Genomic DNA, 16,798 nt, shown 5'->3' on the forward strand with positions numbered 1-16,798 from the left:
GTCTGGACGAGGCGGCTGGCACTTACGGATGCTGCAGGTGTTCTGGTGTATGCTGGTGGGTCCCTTACGGGTCCTGGCAGGGTGCACACTGGGCTCCGTGTGTGGCAGTGGAGACATCGGCGCTCGGCGACGCTGGTGTGATACTGTGCGCATGCGCGCCCGAAGGGCCGCCTGTTCATGCATCTTTTATGGGTTTGTGCGTGCGTTTGTTCAGCGTGATTGCGTCTGGTTGTCCGCGTCATCGCGTACGGACGTACGCGTCATAGCGTGCGTCCGTCGCGTCATCGCGTGCACCGGATGCGTCATTGCGTGCAGACGTTCGCGTCTTCCCGCCAAACGGCCTATTTAAGTCTGGAGAATGCCACCATTCAGTGCTGTAGTATTGCAGCTAGTTTTGGTGTGTGTTCCCGTGCGTGATCTTTGTATCTGCCTGTTCCTGATCTCATGTTGCTGACCCTGGCCTGGCTGACTTCCCGACTTGCTACCGACTCCTGCTACGTACGACTGCCCGCTCTGTTGCCGACCTCTGCCCGTCTGAGTACCCGTCTTGTTGCCGAATTTCTGCCTGTTCACGGATCCGCCTCAGTATCTGCTCCTGCTTGGAATCAAGTCCTGAAACCCGCCTGGAAGCTGAGTCCTTGCACATCCAGACTCAGCACGTGGGAGCGCTTCAGTTCCTGTCTGGTGACACCATTGGATCTGCTAGCGCTCCTGCCCCGTACTAGCTGTGGAACCCTGTTCCCATTCCAGGGTACAAAGTTAGTAAGTGGCAAGAGTAGCTGCCCTCAGCACATCGGTCTCCAGCTCCCAAGGTACGTCACAGTAGGTCAAGGGTCGCTGAGCTTACCAAGCCAATTTGAGTTCCAATAATTAGTTCTGAAGGTTTTGGAATCAATAAAATGACAACAGTGCCCAAATGTATGCACCTGTCTAATTTTATTTAAACAATTATTGTGCACTTTCTGTAAATCCAATAAACTTAATTTCACTTCTCAAATATCACTGTCTGTGGCTCCTATATGATATATATAACTGTCATTTTTTATCCTAACCACCAATGATTTAGAGAGAGGGCCCAATGTAAAATGTGCACTGGGATCAATGGCTCTGTAGCTACACCACTGGGTGCTCATGCTCACACCAGGGTGGTGCATTGTAGTGCAGCCTTTTCATACACTGACCACACTTTTCTAACCAAGATAATTGCATCACAAGTGCAGACCAACACCTTACAATACCTGCATGGCTGCAAAAATGTAACAAAAAGAATGCTCTCAATAGGGATGGTCAGTGAGATGCAAATAATTTCGAGTTGATGCACCATTATGCAAATTTATGCAGCTTAAAAAAATGCATCAATTAGATCCTGCTGAGGTAATATTTGATTGTTCCATTCTCAAGCTGCATAAATTTGCTTGCAAAATTTGCTTACAAAATGTACATAATTAACTCAAAATTATTTGCATCTCATGGACCATCCCTGGTTCTGACAGTGACGGGTACACATTACTTAGCCACGGTTATAATGTTGTATACTTAAATTATTGATTTCTATTCCATTTTTTTTTTGTTTTTTTTTTAATATATTTTTGTTTTCTAAAGTAATGCAATCGAATATATAATAAATAAAAATATGAGAAAGTACCTGCTAAGGTGCCATTGTTGGCTATAAAACTAGCCATATCTATGGGTTTGCTGTCAATAGTTAGGTTCCTCATGCAGCCAACAAACTGCCTGTTCTGCACTGGGAAGTCCTCAGGCAAGTCAGGAACGCCTCCAAGCAATAGTGGCCCAGTGAGGTCAAGCGACCTAGAAGAAAGTAAGTTATACACCATTGCCATGACACTTGTTTAGGGCAATAACCAATTCACAATATACTGTCAATCTTCGATGTTAGCAGCAGCCTTACTGGCATCCCTCTGCTGGCTTTCTACTATAATAATACAGCTGTTAGCCCAGGGGAGTACACACTAGAGAGACGAGTCCTTTTGGCAGTGCTAGTCTTGCCATGGTGGTCATCTACTTACTTCTTAGATCCGGTTTGGGTTCCCTGTGCAGCACATGTATAGTTCTTGATAAGGTTCCCGAATCGTACTGCTACTGCCGTATCACAGTCATCCACTGTCACTACTGCCACCTTCTCACCAGAGGGTCCATGAGGAATTCCCAGCCTTCCAATGTTGGGCTTCAATAAAACATATTTCTATATGTTAAACACCTAACAATACAATGTGCATGTTTTTCACTTACAGTGATACATTAATTTCTTATCACCAAACTGATTATGTGCATGGAGTAAATTATTTCATTTTTGACTGAAGGCACCACTTGACCCGACAATTACAAAGCACTGCCTTGCTGCTCTACTTGTTTGCCTACAAGCCATCTGACTGACATGTCTACAGCAGCCTGGGGGATGACTAGCTGCCTGACTTCTGTAGTTGTTGGATGGGGTCTGGACAGGGTTTTGAATGAGCAGGTGGTGGCCAGTTGCACATAGTTTCTTGTGGCGTGGTTTGGAGGTTTACATGTACTGTTAACCTGACTATGTAAAGCAAGTCCTAAAGAGAGGTTACTGGTGTGTATGTGTTCCCAGGTGCTTCTAGGAAAGTGTCAGTCATTATGTCGGATGTTGAATAATTACACTCATTCAGCAGCTATAGTGCATTGTGACGATGATGTCACTCCTACACTTGTCAGGGTCAGCACATGGCTTTGTAGTGAAATACTATCATTTGTGCTAAGAAACCACACAGAAACAGCTTCTGATTTGTCTGAATGGATGTTCTGGAATATTTACTGAATACAATATCGTGAGCTATTTTAGGCTGCAGACAGAAAAAGAATAAGAATACATATTGTCAACATAAAACATGACTTAAATGGACCTTGTAGCTTTGTGTGGGCTAGGCAGCCTTACACACAGTCTTTAGTAAAAGCAAAGCTCCAGTGAGCACCAGGGGGGTGGAGGGGGACGCTTCATCACTGGAAGCTGAATCAGCTAACCCTCATGTTGAATCAGCTCTTACATAGGTGTCCACACCTCCAGCAGAAGATATTTAAGTGCCAAAACTGAGTGCCAAATTCCCTAAAACAAAGATGTCTTACAGTTTCATTCTTTCACAGCTTTAAAAGGAAACCAAGATGAGAGACACATGGAGGCTGCCATGTTTTGTTTTGTTTTTCATTTTAACAATACCAGTTGCCTGACAGTCCTGCTGGTCTTTCTGGTCCGTGGTGTCTGAACCACACACCTGAAACAAGCATGTAGCTAATCTTGTCAAGATTTTTGTCAGAAACATCTGATCAGCTAGTGGCTGGATGGTGTACTGGTTAAGGGCTCTGCCTCTGACATGGGAGACCTGGGTTCGAATCTCGGCTCTGCCTGTTCAGTAAGCCAGTAATTCAGTAAGGAGTTCATTGGGCAAGACTCCCTAACACTGCTACTGCCTACTGAGTGCGCTCTAGTGGCTGCCTCGCAAGCGCTTTGAGTCCGACAGGAGAAAGGCGCTATACAAATACTGCCATTATTATTATTATTATCTGCATGCTTGTTCTGGGTCTATGGCTAAACATATTACAGGCAGGTGATCAAAAAGGACAGCTGGGCAATGTGCATTGTTTAAAAGGAAATAAATATCAGCCTCCATGTGTCTCACCTCGGGTTATTCAAAACCTTGTTATTCTATAATTCTTCTAATTCTAGCCAGCAAGGTTATTTTCCAGCACCTGCTGATGCCTGGCTCAGACTACTATATCCTGCATTAATGTTTCTGCTTGGTATGATTGCTGCACCAATGGTAAATAATGTTGTCCTTTCATTTGATGATGATTACATTAATATAATTTTTCCATTCATCTACTATAGTAATCATTATGATTCAACTGTTTGCATACAGACAGTTATTTTCCATTTTGTGAGCCAGGAAAGATTATTTAACAACAAATTAACTGTTGGCTCTTGCTAATCAAAGAAAAATATAAATATCTATTTACCAAAATAACAATGCAATGAGCACATTCAAAACAACCAACCAGAATTCTCGCTACAGAAGTCAGAAGAATAGTAAATAGTTTCTGATTTGTACTGTCAGAAAATCTCATATTAAAGGAATACTATCGATGTATGCATTTATTTTTAAATGCTGTATGTTGTAGCACACATTAGGACAAGTACTAGGAGCAATTTGATTCCTCACACAGCTGTTCCTCTCAGCTGTAAAATCCTCCGTCAGTTTTGGCATCAGTGTTGGATACAAAATCTATCTAATACTGAGCGTCCAGAGGGCTAGACCATATCTCTGCACAGGGGAGATGCTATTAACTCCTCAGTTTATAGTTTAATTATCACCTTGCTGAAAGAATCTTATTGATATGGTGGTAAGGAATTAAAGATTCTAGCAATGTGTGTTTATTATCTTTGCTTCTCTTGACTGATAAAGATACTAATAATGCTAATTGTAAACAGTGGTCTGCCCCTCTCAGCAGCTTGTAAAGTGGATGCAGCCTGGAGTGAATCACCTCAAGCAGGCAGCCAGTCTGAGTGTAAACACAGACTCGTGGTATAGCTAGTTATATTCCAGCAATATTACAGCTCATTTAGTTACCTGTTACCACCTCAGATCAGCCTATTTCTCCTCATGTCTCCTGCATGCTGTGAGTGACACAGTGAAATATATTTGTGAGCTGTGTGACAGAGTAACCAAGCAGCTCAGGGTGACCCAAACTACTATGAGCTGTGTGAGAAATGAATTTTTAAGCAGGGATAGCGAGAGAGAGACCTGGGTGAATAAATAAAGTGCCCCTAGCACTAGTGGTAATGTGTACACTAATATAGAGTATTAAAAAAAAAAAGTCGTTTCAATCGATAGTATTCCTTTAATGTAGAGAAATTATCTCCATCTTGCTTTAAGCTGATTATATATGTTTTAAAATGTTTTGCAGATTATTTGAGTGAATTTCAAGATTTTATGATTATAAGCAGAGTTCTTCTTTAATCAGAGTTAGATTGTTGGTTAGAGTAATTCTTAGTGTCATTTTCTTCAGTAAGCTGTTTGTTCCCTGTATAAGGTTATGTTTCTATTAAGATAGCGCTGGAGAAATGTTCTGACTTTACTCAAATTAGCAAGGCTTGCCCATCAGAGACATGCACCGCAGAAGCTAAGCCTGCTATATGCTGCTAATATAGTGATCATGTATAGTGCTCATAAAGTTATTAATTAATGATCAATAATAGACCTATACATTAAGATAAATGCGTTTCCCTTCTATATAATTTAACATGTATTACAACAGGTGACTTCTATGAATACAAAACCAAAACAATGAAGCATGTGATCAAGACAACCTGTGACCACAGGGGGCATCCAGAAATCCCCGTTAATTAATGATGTACCAGAGAACATCCCATATTTTTAGAACATAAGATAAGCTTGAACATACGCATATATCTTGGCGTCCATCAGATCCAGAAAGATGTCATAAGGACACCACTTGGGACACCACTTGGGTCATAAGAGCTAATTAAATGTTATTGATGTAATTTTGATTAGAAAAGATGTAGATTGCTTACGTTAATAAGCCAAGTAGTGTCACATATGTACGCACCTGCTCAGATAACCCAATAGTTTAAAATGTCACAAAATGTCAGAATGTACCAGTTAAAAGTAAGTTTTTAATTTTGTGCGTCACCATAAAATCCTCTAAGAGACGCCATCTTAGAAACTTTACAATAAAAAGCACTGGTAGGCTGGTATATTTTATCATTGAGCCTGAAGCTCTACTGAGATCGACCGAGGCCTAGAGACTCTACCTTCCACTGTGATTCTAGAACACAAGAGAGGTAATATGCATTATTCTTGGTGAATTTATTGACAATAGCTTATATAAATGCTAAAGACTTGTCATTTCAAACTTCAGCCATTTTAAGTTTTTTAGATAACTTTTTTAATGTTATTTTTCATAAACAATCAGTAAGCATTACTGTTTAAATGCAACTGCAAGCTTAGGGACAACTACCTAACTTTGTTTTATGACTCTATATACCATTTTTAAGGATAAAGCTATATTTGTGTGTATCATACACTGTACAATCTAGAGAGAACAATTATCGCTGGAGGATAAAATCTACAGCAGAAGAGTTACTATATTAATATGGACTAGTTTCACTAAAGGAACTTTGACAATGTATATTGGATGATGGACAACAACTGGAGTGATGTATATTCCTGTATATATGCTTTATCTATCTTTTTTGTATATCAATATAATTTTATAAACTTCAACTAATGAGTGTTGCGTATTTCTTCCATAGGTAAACCTGTTAACCTATAAATTTTCTGTTTATAGTGAGCTACGCACCCACTACTGGCTAATATTGATTATGACGACTTTTAGGTTGGCCCTTTAAATAAGGACCGCAGGATTTTTACATGATCTGTGCTGGGTGGGCTCTTCAGCCCACAGCACAGATCAGGTATTAGCCAGGGCAATCAGACTTCCCCCCTTTTTTTCCCCACTAGGGGGATGTCCCGCTGCCTGCTGGGGGGGGTCTGATCGCCGCCGGTTATCTGTGTTTAGCGGGGGGGGGGCTCCTCAAAGCCCCCCTCCGCAGTGCTATCCTGCCCTCCCTCTCCTTCCCTCCCTCTCATCTATGGGTGGCACAGGACGGCGATCCGTCCTGTACCGCCTCTGATAGGCTACAGCCTATCAGACGGCGGCAATCCCCGGCCAATCAGAGGCCGGGGTTCGCCGATCTCCTTTACGGCGCTGCTGTAACAGCAGCGCCGTATGCTGTAAACACCAGGGATTTCTTCCCCTGGTATTTACATTTCGCCTGCGAGCCGTGATCGGAGGCTCGCAGGCTGTTCACGGGGACTCCCTCCGTAAACTGACATGGAACCACTGCGACCAGCCGCCGCCTATCGGTGTTGGCTGGTCGTTAAGTGGTTAAGTAGTTGATTATCATTTAAAGCAGATATCTATAGGATATTTGACAGTACGGCTACTTTACATACGATAATCTTTCAATAATTAGTCCACTTTGACATTCTGGGAACTGAGTTCTAACTGGATGACATGAATTCAAATTACACATACAGTCAGTGTTACATGGAGAGCTATTAAAATCACCAGCCCATATAAAGCAGGAATACTACAGATCATTACATTAAACTAATAGATGTGAATAGGATCTGTTGTTCCTGGTAGTGGACTTGCAGCATTGAGAGGGTGGGGAACCCATGCAGGAGATGCTGGTGCTATATAAATACTAAATAATAATAATGTAATGCCTGGGGGGTATGCTTTCTGACCACCCAGAGCAAGAAGGCTAGTAGCTGAATAATGGGAGAGACTCCACAAGTTGCCCAGAGCAACTGCAGCTCTGGGCTTCCGATATCGCTACAAATAAGACACAATGGCAGCGCAGTGTGATGTTGCGCTGCCTATGGTCTGAGTAACCAGACAAAGAACGAACAGACAGACTGACTGACTGTTGCCCAGGGTGGATGCCATCTGAGCCTCTGGCTAAGTAACAAAACAGATACAAGAAAGACAGACGGAACGCTTGCAAGACTAAGTGATGCCCTAGCGATAGCAAGCATTCAGACAGGTACAAGACAGGACTATAGATTGGAGCGTAACTAGTAGCAACCGCAGCTCACAGTCACGTCCACAGAAGCAGAGCAAGCAGGCTAACAACCAGTCGCCAGCAAGCATCCACACAGGCGAGACTACAGGAAAGAACGTAACTAATAGCAACCGCAGCTTATAGTTACGTTCCCAGAAACTAGAGTAGCAGGAATACTACCAGTCACCAACGTGGTGATGGCAGAATCCAAGCTATCAGGATAGTGGACTTCACTGACCCACCGCGGATGCAGCGAACGTCCATCAGGCATGGAAACAAGGCAATAAACAATAATACAGAAAAGTAACAAACGGCTCAACTAACAGATAAATATATATTAGCAAGTCTGGATATATATTTATCAAGAACCTAGCTAAAGCACAAGTAATAAGGTCGCATTAAACTACAATAACAGATCTATTACAGAGTGACAAAGTGCCCAGCAGACCAGCGTACTGACTGCTATGTCGGGCAGAGTCTGAAATGGGAGGCAGACTTTTATGTGGACATCAGCCAATGGATGCAGACATGCAAACTCCCACACCGCTGAATGGTAATTACTAAATCCTGAGCTGGTCTGATTTGCTAGCTGACTGTGAATGCAAAGGACTTTCATAACAAATACATGCAGTATTATGCAACAACATGCATGCAGGAAATCCAAAGTAATCTGGCTGCAGTTAAGCTGCAGCAAGCAATTGGTGGAATGATGACAGCATCCTGAGCTGCCCTGAACTGCAGAGCGATTGCAAATGACAATGGGCTTGATTCACAAAGCGGTGCTAACCTACTTAGCACGTCTAAAGTCTTTAGACGTGCTAACCAGGGTGCTAAGTAGGTTAGCACCGGATTTCTCAATCAGATCGCACGCTAACTTAGTTATGCGAGCGCAAAGTCCTATGCGTGCTAAGTCCCATAGGATTTAATGGGCACTTCGCGCGGAGCGCCCTGCGCAGTGCGTGCGTAAAGTTTTGCGCGAAAAGAGCTCGTTTAGACATGCTAAAGGGGTTTTCACAGGCGTGCTAACAGTTAGCACCGCTTTGTGAATCAAGCCCAATGAGACTTATTGCGAATGCACAACCGAATGCAAGCAGATAAGCCAGAACTGCCCGTTTGCAACTCCACTGCAACTGACATAACACGCTACAGGAGGGATCCTGACAAATACAGAATACTTGTATTCACTCCAATGAAGGCAGCATGGCAGAGACACTAATGAACTGGAAGGGCTACACACACCATCTTACCAATTTTTACCAGCAGATTCAATCACTTTGATTAAATGTGTGTTGGAAATCAATAGCACAACTAGCCACATTGATTGTAATTTTGAATGATACCCAGTAAAAACGTGGGAGAGCGGAGGTAGATCAACAGTCCATAGCATTGTACTGTGTTGAACAGTGGTTTGCTGTGGTTTGATAGATTTTGAATAGATTTGTGGATAGATTTTAAATTCATGATAAAATCTATTGAAAATCTTTGTGCTGTTTATGGGGGGATTCCTTCCCTCTCTGATCGAATTCAGGTCAGAGTGAAATTGATGTTTAACACTTTTGGCTGGTCATACATTCATACATTTTTACTGGCAGATTCAACCACCGTGATCAAATTTGCCAGTTATCTGTGATTTAATGATTTAATCGCGATAAGAATTAATCGATATCATGACATTTCAGATGCGGAGGGGAGAGGGCAGAAAACCGACGGGCCATAATGTTGCACTGTATCAAACAGTGCAATGCCGCAGTTCGTAGACTGCTAACGGGGGAGCCTGCGGGGGAACGCGGGGAGCGGGAGGAGACCGGGAAGGCTCTATAGGACCCAGAGCCTTCCCTCTACTTAGGTAAGTATCTGTTTTTTTTAATTAGGCTGCAGACTGTATGTATAGCCACCTTAAGAAAAGTGGTGTTTTAGTTTGCAAACCAGATATCTGCAGTAAGTGAACAATACAATGTAAAACTGGTTTACGGAGACACATCTGCTCAACACAAGTCATGATAAGATGAGACAACTGACCAAATGCAATTTCTGAAGGGTCCTACTCGTGCCCTCCTTATCCAATCTGGCCAAAACCAGGTACGTTCACACAGTACAAAGCGCCCAAGCAATGAATGTAGCTGAGAACAATGACCTCATTTATAAAAGGCTACAGCTAGAAACAGCTCTCCTTTCTAGCAGTCATGCTCTATGGTTTCACTGCAGCAACTACCTGTATTTCAGGTAATACAGAGCAAAGCATTCAGGTAATTGCTGACTTCCCCCTGTAAAAGGTGATTTGACATTTGTGAAGGAAAGGTTTCAGTAGTACCACTCTACATATGCTGGATTCACAACAAACTCAATTAACTTGTCCTAGAGGAATGTCAGGTCTCTTTAACGGTCACTAAACACACAAGCTGCCTTCCACAAACAGCTTCAGCAGAATTGTATATCTGAATTCCTATGCCTCAGCCAACCATTGGACTAGCTTTTCCTGTGGAACTCTACATCTTCTGTTCCCTTCATTCATGTCCTCGTTCACCCTGCTGAATCATATAAGACTGAAAAGTCACTGACATATTTACAGTAGTTTCCTTGCAATTATACTTTTACGTAAAATATCTCTGGTTGAACTGGATGGACTTATGTCTTTTTTCAACCCAAATAACTACGTAACTATCTTAAGTCCAGAAATGAAATAAAACATGCCACTTAACCTAGCCATATAGACAATATTCACCAACTGGAGACACCTTGTACAGCCAACATAAGCAAGTTTCCAGACTTTCCTCCTCAGAAGGATAGGGAAGAAGATACTAACACTTCCTATGGGGGTTGAGGAGGGATGGGAAAACTTGGATGTTGCACTGTTTCTGCCACAGCATACTGTACTACTTTTCACCTACAACAGGGATGGCAAGCAGGGTGTAAATGGATGCTATACGAAGTGTGTATTAGAAGTGCTGTCTTCTAAAGGAGCGGGCCATCTGCTGCACATATGAGATGACGAGAACCATTCATATTCAAGAAAAAAAATAAAAATACTTAAGGCTATTTTCACATATGGTGCAGTGCGATTGGCCTGTGGCAGGAGAGCCTAGGGCAGGACAACCGCACAGCACCATTTCCCCATGCACATTACCTTGTAGCAAAGTGTGCCGATGGGGTAATATGCATAGCTCTGCCCCCCTCACCCCCCCCCCCCCCCCCAAGTAACATGCTCCCTGCTGAATCGGAAGTACGTCACTGAAGTTTCGTCACTCTGCACCTGCGTGCAACACCGCAACAGTAATCGTGCTTTCACAAATGTCATGTTGCCATTAACATTGCTGCATAACCTGTGCGGTAGGCACGAATCATATGGCAACGCGCTCCAGAGTTTGTAGCGGCCTGAGTCATGGATACCGCTCCATATGTAAAAGAGGCTTTCAATGCTTTTAAACATATTACAATGAAAATAATCAGCATAGATTCTTTATAATAATAATTTATTGGCTGAACTATTTATGTTTATTGTGCAGAAAATAACTGTTGATAGGTGATCATTTACATCTGTTAGCACTACGGAAGATGCTGAGCTATATACTGCAAAATCAAAAATAATAATAACCTCCTGCACTGAGTGAAAGCACAAAGCAAGCGAGGGTCAGCTTAGATATTTGTTTTGTGATATCCAGGAAGTCAGAGCAGCACTTTCAGCAGGAAGCATGGAGGGTGGGCAAACACAGACGAAAGTCTCTGCATATTGATGTGACAGTTTTGGTTCAGTTTTGAAAGAGGTGATGGGTCACCCAAACATCTGTGCTACAGTTATTCCAGGCTGTGATTTATTTTATTGCACTACAGACAAATCTCCTTTTTTGTTTGCAGTGCAGGTAATGTGACCGTGACAACACGGCCAGCTCTCTTAAAAAAAAAGAATATCATGCAAGTTCATTGGATTAGCCAGTGCCAAATAATGATATGTATTATCTATATTGCTCAAAAATGGCTCCTTATCTAGACCTTAAAAAAGTTTAGGTTCCTATTACGAAATATAATCCAAACACAGGGCATAAGGCCATTAACACAACTAAACTCAAGGAATAATCATACCGTACTGGAAGTACCAATATTAACAACTTGTAGATGAACATGAGGGGATACGCATAGCCAACTTACTACCTCAAAGATTAACTGTCGGGCATAAGATAAAAAAAAAACAATTATTTTATTTTATCTGATAAACAAGTAATAAGGATGCTAACCAGGCAATCCAAAAGATAAAAATCACTCTTCTCCATAAAACATCCTTCCCCAGTTTCCCTGGCTCTTATTTGGTACATATACCGCACAAAGGAAGTTGCAGGGCATGCTGGGTTTTCATTTTTTCTTCTTTACTTTCCCCTCAGACTTAACTAATGCAGCCTGATTGGCTGAATCCTCTTTCCCTCCTGTTTTTCCCCTCCCACACCTCTGTTCCTCTCAGATTGGCCAATATTTTTCAATGCACTTTCTACTAAGGAGCTGGGTGGGAGTGTCTGAAGACTGGGAGGGGGCCGGCAATGATACACAGACAGAGAAAGGGAGGAAAGGATGTCAGGATTGGCTTCAAGATAGACACAGACCAAATGGAAAATATTAAGAAGGACTTTCTCTTTTTTTTACTATAGAAACATCACTAAAATCAAAATGTGGACAGTCCAATACGTATGTGATGTAAGTAGAAGAAAGAGCTTGAAAGTGGACCAATGAAATGCAAGATTTGATGAATCAATTTTACTATAGATTTTTATAATAATTAGCAGAATTCTGTATCATAATAATCAGCATATTTCTCAATCATCTCAAATGTATTTGCACCTCAATAACAATCCTACTGACTGGACTTTGTATTGTGCTTATTAACCTCCTTGGCGGTAACCCCGTGTGTGACACGGGGTAAGCCGCCGGAGGGTGCCGCTCAGGCCCTGCTGGGCCGATTTACATAATTTTTTTTTTGCTGGACGCAGCTAGCACTTTGCTAGCTGCGCCAGCACCCTGATCGCCGGCGCGCGCCCGATCGCCGCTATCCGGTGCGGCGCGCGCCCCCCCCCCCCCCCCCAGACCCCTGCGCTGCCTGGCCAATCAGTGCCAGGCAGCGCCAAGGGGTGGATCGGGTCTCCCAATGACGTCCCGACGTCGCTGACGTTCGTGACGTCATTCCGCCCCGTCGCCATGGCGACGGGGGAATCCCTCCAGGAAATCCCGTTCTTTGAACGGGATTTCCTGATCGCCTATCGCCGGAGGCGATCGGCGGGGCTGGGGGGATGCCGCTGAGCAGCGGCTATCATGTAGCGAGCCCTGGGCTCGCTACTTGATTAAAAAAAATAAAATAAAAAAAAAACTGCTGCGCTGCCCCCTGGCGGTATTTTTCATACCGCCAAGGGGGTTAAAGAACAAGCGACACCCATGCTAACCTAGAAATAAAAAACACATATATAAGTAGATAAATACTACTACTACTTACATAACAGATGTATTGTGCTACCCACGTAATGATTCCTGTGAATTTTATAAAAGAAAAGCAGAAAATCCTATTCAAGGCAGTGGCCATCTTGCCAAGCTAATGCTGACATCATATCCTTCCTGGCTCTTGTTTTCTCCCCTCCCTTCTCTTGCTCATTGTTTATTCATTAGCTGCCCTCCTCCCAGAGTCTTTTTTTTTATTTACACATCCAATCACTGAGTCACCTCAGCCTTGCTTGTAAACACAAGTGATCAGCTAGGCAGGGAAACATATGGAATAGGAGGAATATATTATATATTATAGATAAAAAGAACTCCCAGCATTCAAAAGAACTCCAAGCATTCAACTTTTTGGCACTGTTTGGCACTAGGGCCAGTGCTCCTAAAGTATGTGATAACTCCAAACCATAATAGCAGAAAAAGTTTTGAATGCAGGATTAGCATCTTTATCATTTAATACACTCAGACCAGTTGCTGTTGAAATTTGATTTTTATGGCGACAATACCGCTTTAAAGAGTAACTGTAATTTGTCACATCTGCAGCACAAAGGAAGTTGCAGTGCATGCTGGTTTTATTTTTTCTTCTTTACTTTCCCCTCAGACATGACTAATGCGGGCTGATTTGCTAAAGCCTCTTTCCCTCCTGTTATTCCCTCCCACACCTCTGTTCCTCTAGATTGGCCAATATTTCTCAATGCACTTTCTACTACAGACCTGGGTGGGAGTGTCTGAAGACTGGGAAGAGGGCAGGAAATGATACATAGACAGGGAGGAAATTATGTCAGGATTGGCTCCAAGATAGACAAAGACAAAATGGAAAATCCTACGAAGGATTTTCTCTTTTTTTTACTATAGAACAATCAATAAAAACAAAATGTGGACAGAGCAAACATATTTTATGTAAGTAGAGCAAATATTTATATACTTATATATGTGTTTTTTTCTAAAATAGTATGGCTGACAGCTCTACTTTAAATGTCTTTCCCAAAGCTACATGTACCAAACATAGCTGGCACTGGCATGTAGCTTTTTTTAAAAAAAAATAGCTGTCTGTCACAAAAACAAAAAAGAAGTCTGTGTTTTTCTAAAACACAAATGGACTGGTTTCTCAAAACAGGTGCTAAAATGCAGCTTGAAAAGGGTAAGCTGTATCCCAAAGTAGCCAATCAAAATATTTGTTTGTTTAACAGCCAAATCCTGATTGGTTGATCTGGGCAACTGCCCCACATTGGCACTAGTTTTCTTTCTACTGGTCTTGGTAAATCAGCTCTAATGCATTTAGCTTCATTTTTGGCTCATGAGAACTATAAATTACAGACAGAGAAAATCAGCCACATGACAAGTAAGACAGTAAAGTGCAGAGATACCAGCTATGTACAGAATTCAAAGCAGCTGCTCATTAGCTGTCCAGCCAGCCCTGTAGAATCATTTCATTAACCTATTGGCCTCAGACCAATAGCAGAGTAGATGAACATGAGGAAAACTCATTTCCCAGGCATCCCTCTTCTGCTTCAGTGCTCAGAAATGCTTGTTATTCTTTATCAGAAATTTGCTGCAGAACTATCCTCAAATAGCAGTTTGTGATTTTCTATACCAGAGCACCAATAAGCTAAAACATTGCTCAGTAGTCATCATTGTATTTATCAGCTAAACAACTAAAAGAACCATATACAGTAAATTGACTTTTTCATATATCTAATGTAAGTGCATTACAGCAATTTTGGCAATACTGTATAGCAGGGGCGTCGCTAGCCCTATTTTGGGGGGGGCACGTGCCCCCAATCTGTCCTGGGGTGCCACGGATCTCCGCCCGGCCGCCCCCTCTAGCAGCGGCTCCCTCCAGCCGCCGCCGCCGCGTCACTCAGACCTCAGGATCAGGCGGCGAGCCGGCGACCAATCGTGCGGGTGCTAGGACCCAGCGCCCGCACTGATATGCTGGTCGGGTCGCCGCTGATCCTGAGGTCTGCTACGAGGTAAGGGGGGTGGGGGGAGCGGCGGCGGCGGCGGGGGGGCCTCCCTGGCACTCACTCACTCCCTAAAGGGGCTCCCCCTGGCACTCACTCACTCCCTAAAGGGGCTCCCCCTGGCACTCACTCACTCCCTAAAGGGGCTCCCTGGCACTCACTCACTAAAGGGGCTCCCTGGCGCTCACTCACTCCCTAAAGGGGCTCCCTGGCACTCACTCCCTAAAGGGGCTCCCTGGCACTCACTCACTCCCTAAAGGGGCTCCCTGGCACTCACTCACTGCCTGAAGGGGCTCCCTGGCACTCACTCACTCCCTAAAGGGGCTCCCCCTGGCACTCACTCACTCCCTAAAGGGGCTCCCCCTGGCATTCACTCACTCACTCCCTAAAGGGGCTCCCTGGCACTCACTCACTCACTCCCTAAAGGGGCTCCCTGGCACTCACTCACTAAAGGGGCTCCCTGGCACTCACTCACTCCCTAAAGGGGCTCCCTGGCACTCACTCACTCCCTAAAGGGGCACCCTGGCACTCACTCACTCCCTAAAGGGGCTCCCTGGCACTCACTCACTCCCTAAAGGTGCTCCCTGGCACTCACTCACTCCCTAAAGGGGCTCCCTGTCACTCACTCACTGCCTAAAGGGCTCCCTGTCACTCACTCACTGCCTGAAGGGGCTCCCTGGCACTCACTCACTACCTAAAGGGCCTCCCTGTCACTCACTCACTGCCTGAAGGGGCTCCCTGGCACTCACTTACTGCCTGAAGGGGCTCCCTGGCACTCACTCACTGCCTGAAGGGGCTCCCTGGCACTCACTCACTCCCTAAAGGGGCTCCCTGTCACTCACTCACTCACTCACTCCCTGAAGGGGCTCCCTGGCACTCACTCACTGCCTAAAGGGCTCCCTGTCACTCACTCACTGCCTGAAGGGGCTCCCTGGCACTCACTCACTACCTAAAGGGGCTCCCTGTCACTCACTATCGGGGTCCCTGTCACTCACTACCTAACTGGAGGCGCCTGTCACTCACTAGCTAACATGGGGTCCCTGTCACTCACTACCTAACTTGGGGGGCTACCATATTAAGGGGGCATTCTGCCTATTTATGTGAAATGCTGTCTATTTATGTGCCTTATGACTGCTGAATTTGTCTTGTTGGGAGCCTTATGATTTGTTGGGGGCCTCAAGATTGCTGAATTTGTCTTGTTGGGGGCCTCATGATTGCTGAATTTGTCTTGTTGGGGGCCTCATGATTTGTTGGGGGCCTCATGATTGCTGAATTTGTCTTGTTGGGGGCCTCATGATTTGTTGGAGGCCTCATGATTGCTGAATTTGTCTTGTTGAGGGCCTCATGATTTGTTGGGGGCCTCATGATTGCTGAATTTGTCTTGTTGGGGGTCACATGATTGCTAACTGCGAGACTATGGGAAAAGCTGAATCCTTATCATATGAGACAATAGCATTAAACCTACTTTTTTAGCTTTTTAAAACAGAAAATAAAACTGGGAGGTTCTAAAAAAATGAATACATTTTTTTCAGGAGTAGGATGGATGAAATTGTTTATCTTCACAGTTTATTTTCAACTTGGATTTTCCATAATGTTCATGTATGAGTTAAAACGTTTGTACAGTATTTAGTTTAAATTGCGGTTGCCACTTTGCGATAGATAAGTGACTTTTGGGTGGCAGTTTGGGCACTCGGCCTCCAAAAGGTTCGCCACCACTGTCATAATCTAATGTCCC

General features: G+C 43.7%; 1 protein-coding gene across 4 annotated transcripts in view; it reads right to left on the reverse strand.

Moving 5' to 3' along the window:
* Positions 1 to 16,798, reverse strand: part of CELSR1 (cadherin EGF LAG seven-pass G-type receptor 1) — a 285,212-nt gene that overhangs the window by 73,394 nt on the left and 195,020 nt on the right. For all 4 annotated transcript variants that reach the window (XM_068276317.1, XM_068276316.1, XM_068276314.1 and 1 more), the window contains exons 6-7: positions 2,028 to 2,185; positions 1,646 to 1,809 (exon numbers count right to left, since the gene is read on the reverse strand). In XM_068276317.1, coding sequence (XP_068132418.1) covers positions 1,646 to 1,809; positions 2,028 to 2,185 — 322 coding nt within the window. The remainder of the gene's footprint in view (positions 1 to 1,645; positions 1,810 to 2,027; positions 2,186 to 16,798) is intronic.

Source organism: Hyperolius riggenbachi, chromosome 3, assembly GCF_040937935.1.
Source record: "Hyperolius riggenbachi isolate aHypRig1 chromosome 3, aHypRig1.pri, whole genome shotgun sequence".
Lineage (NCBI taxonomy): Eukaryota > Metazoa > Chordata > Amphibia > Anura > Hyperoliidae > Hyperolius > Hyperolius riggenbachi.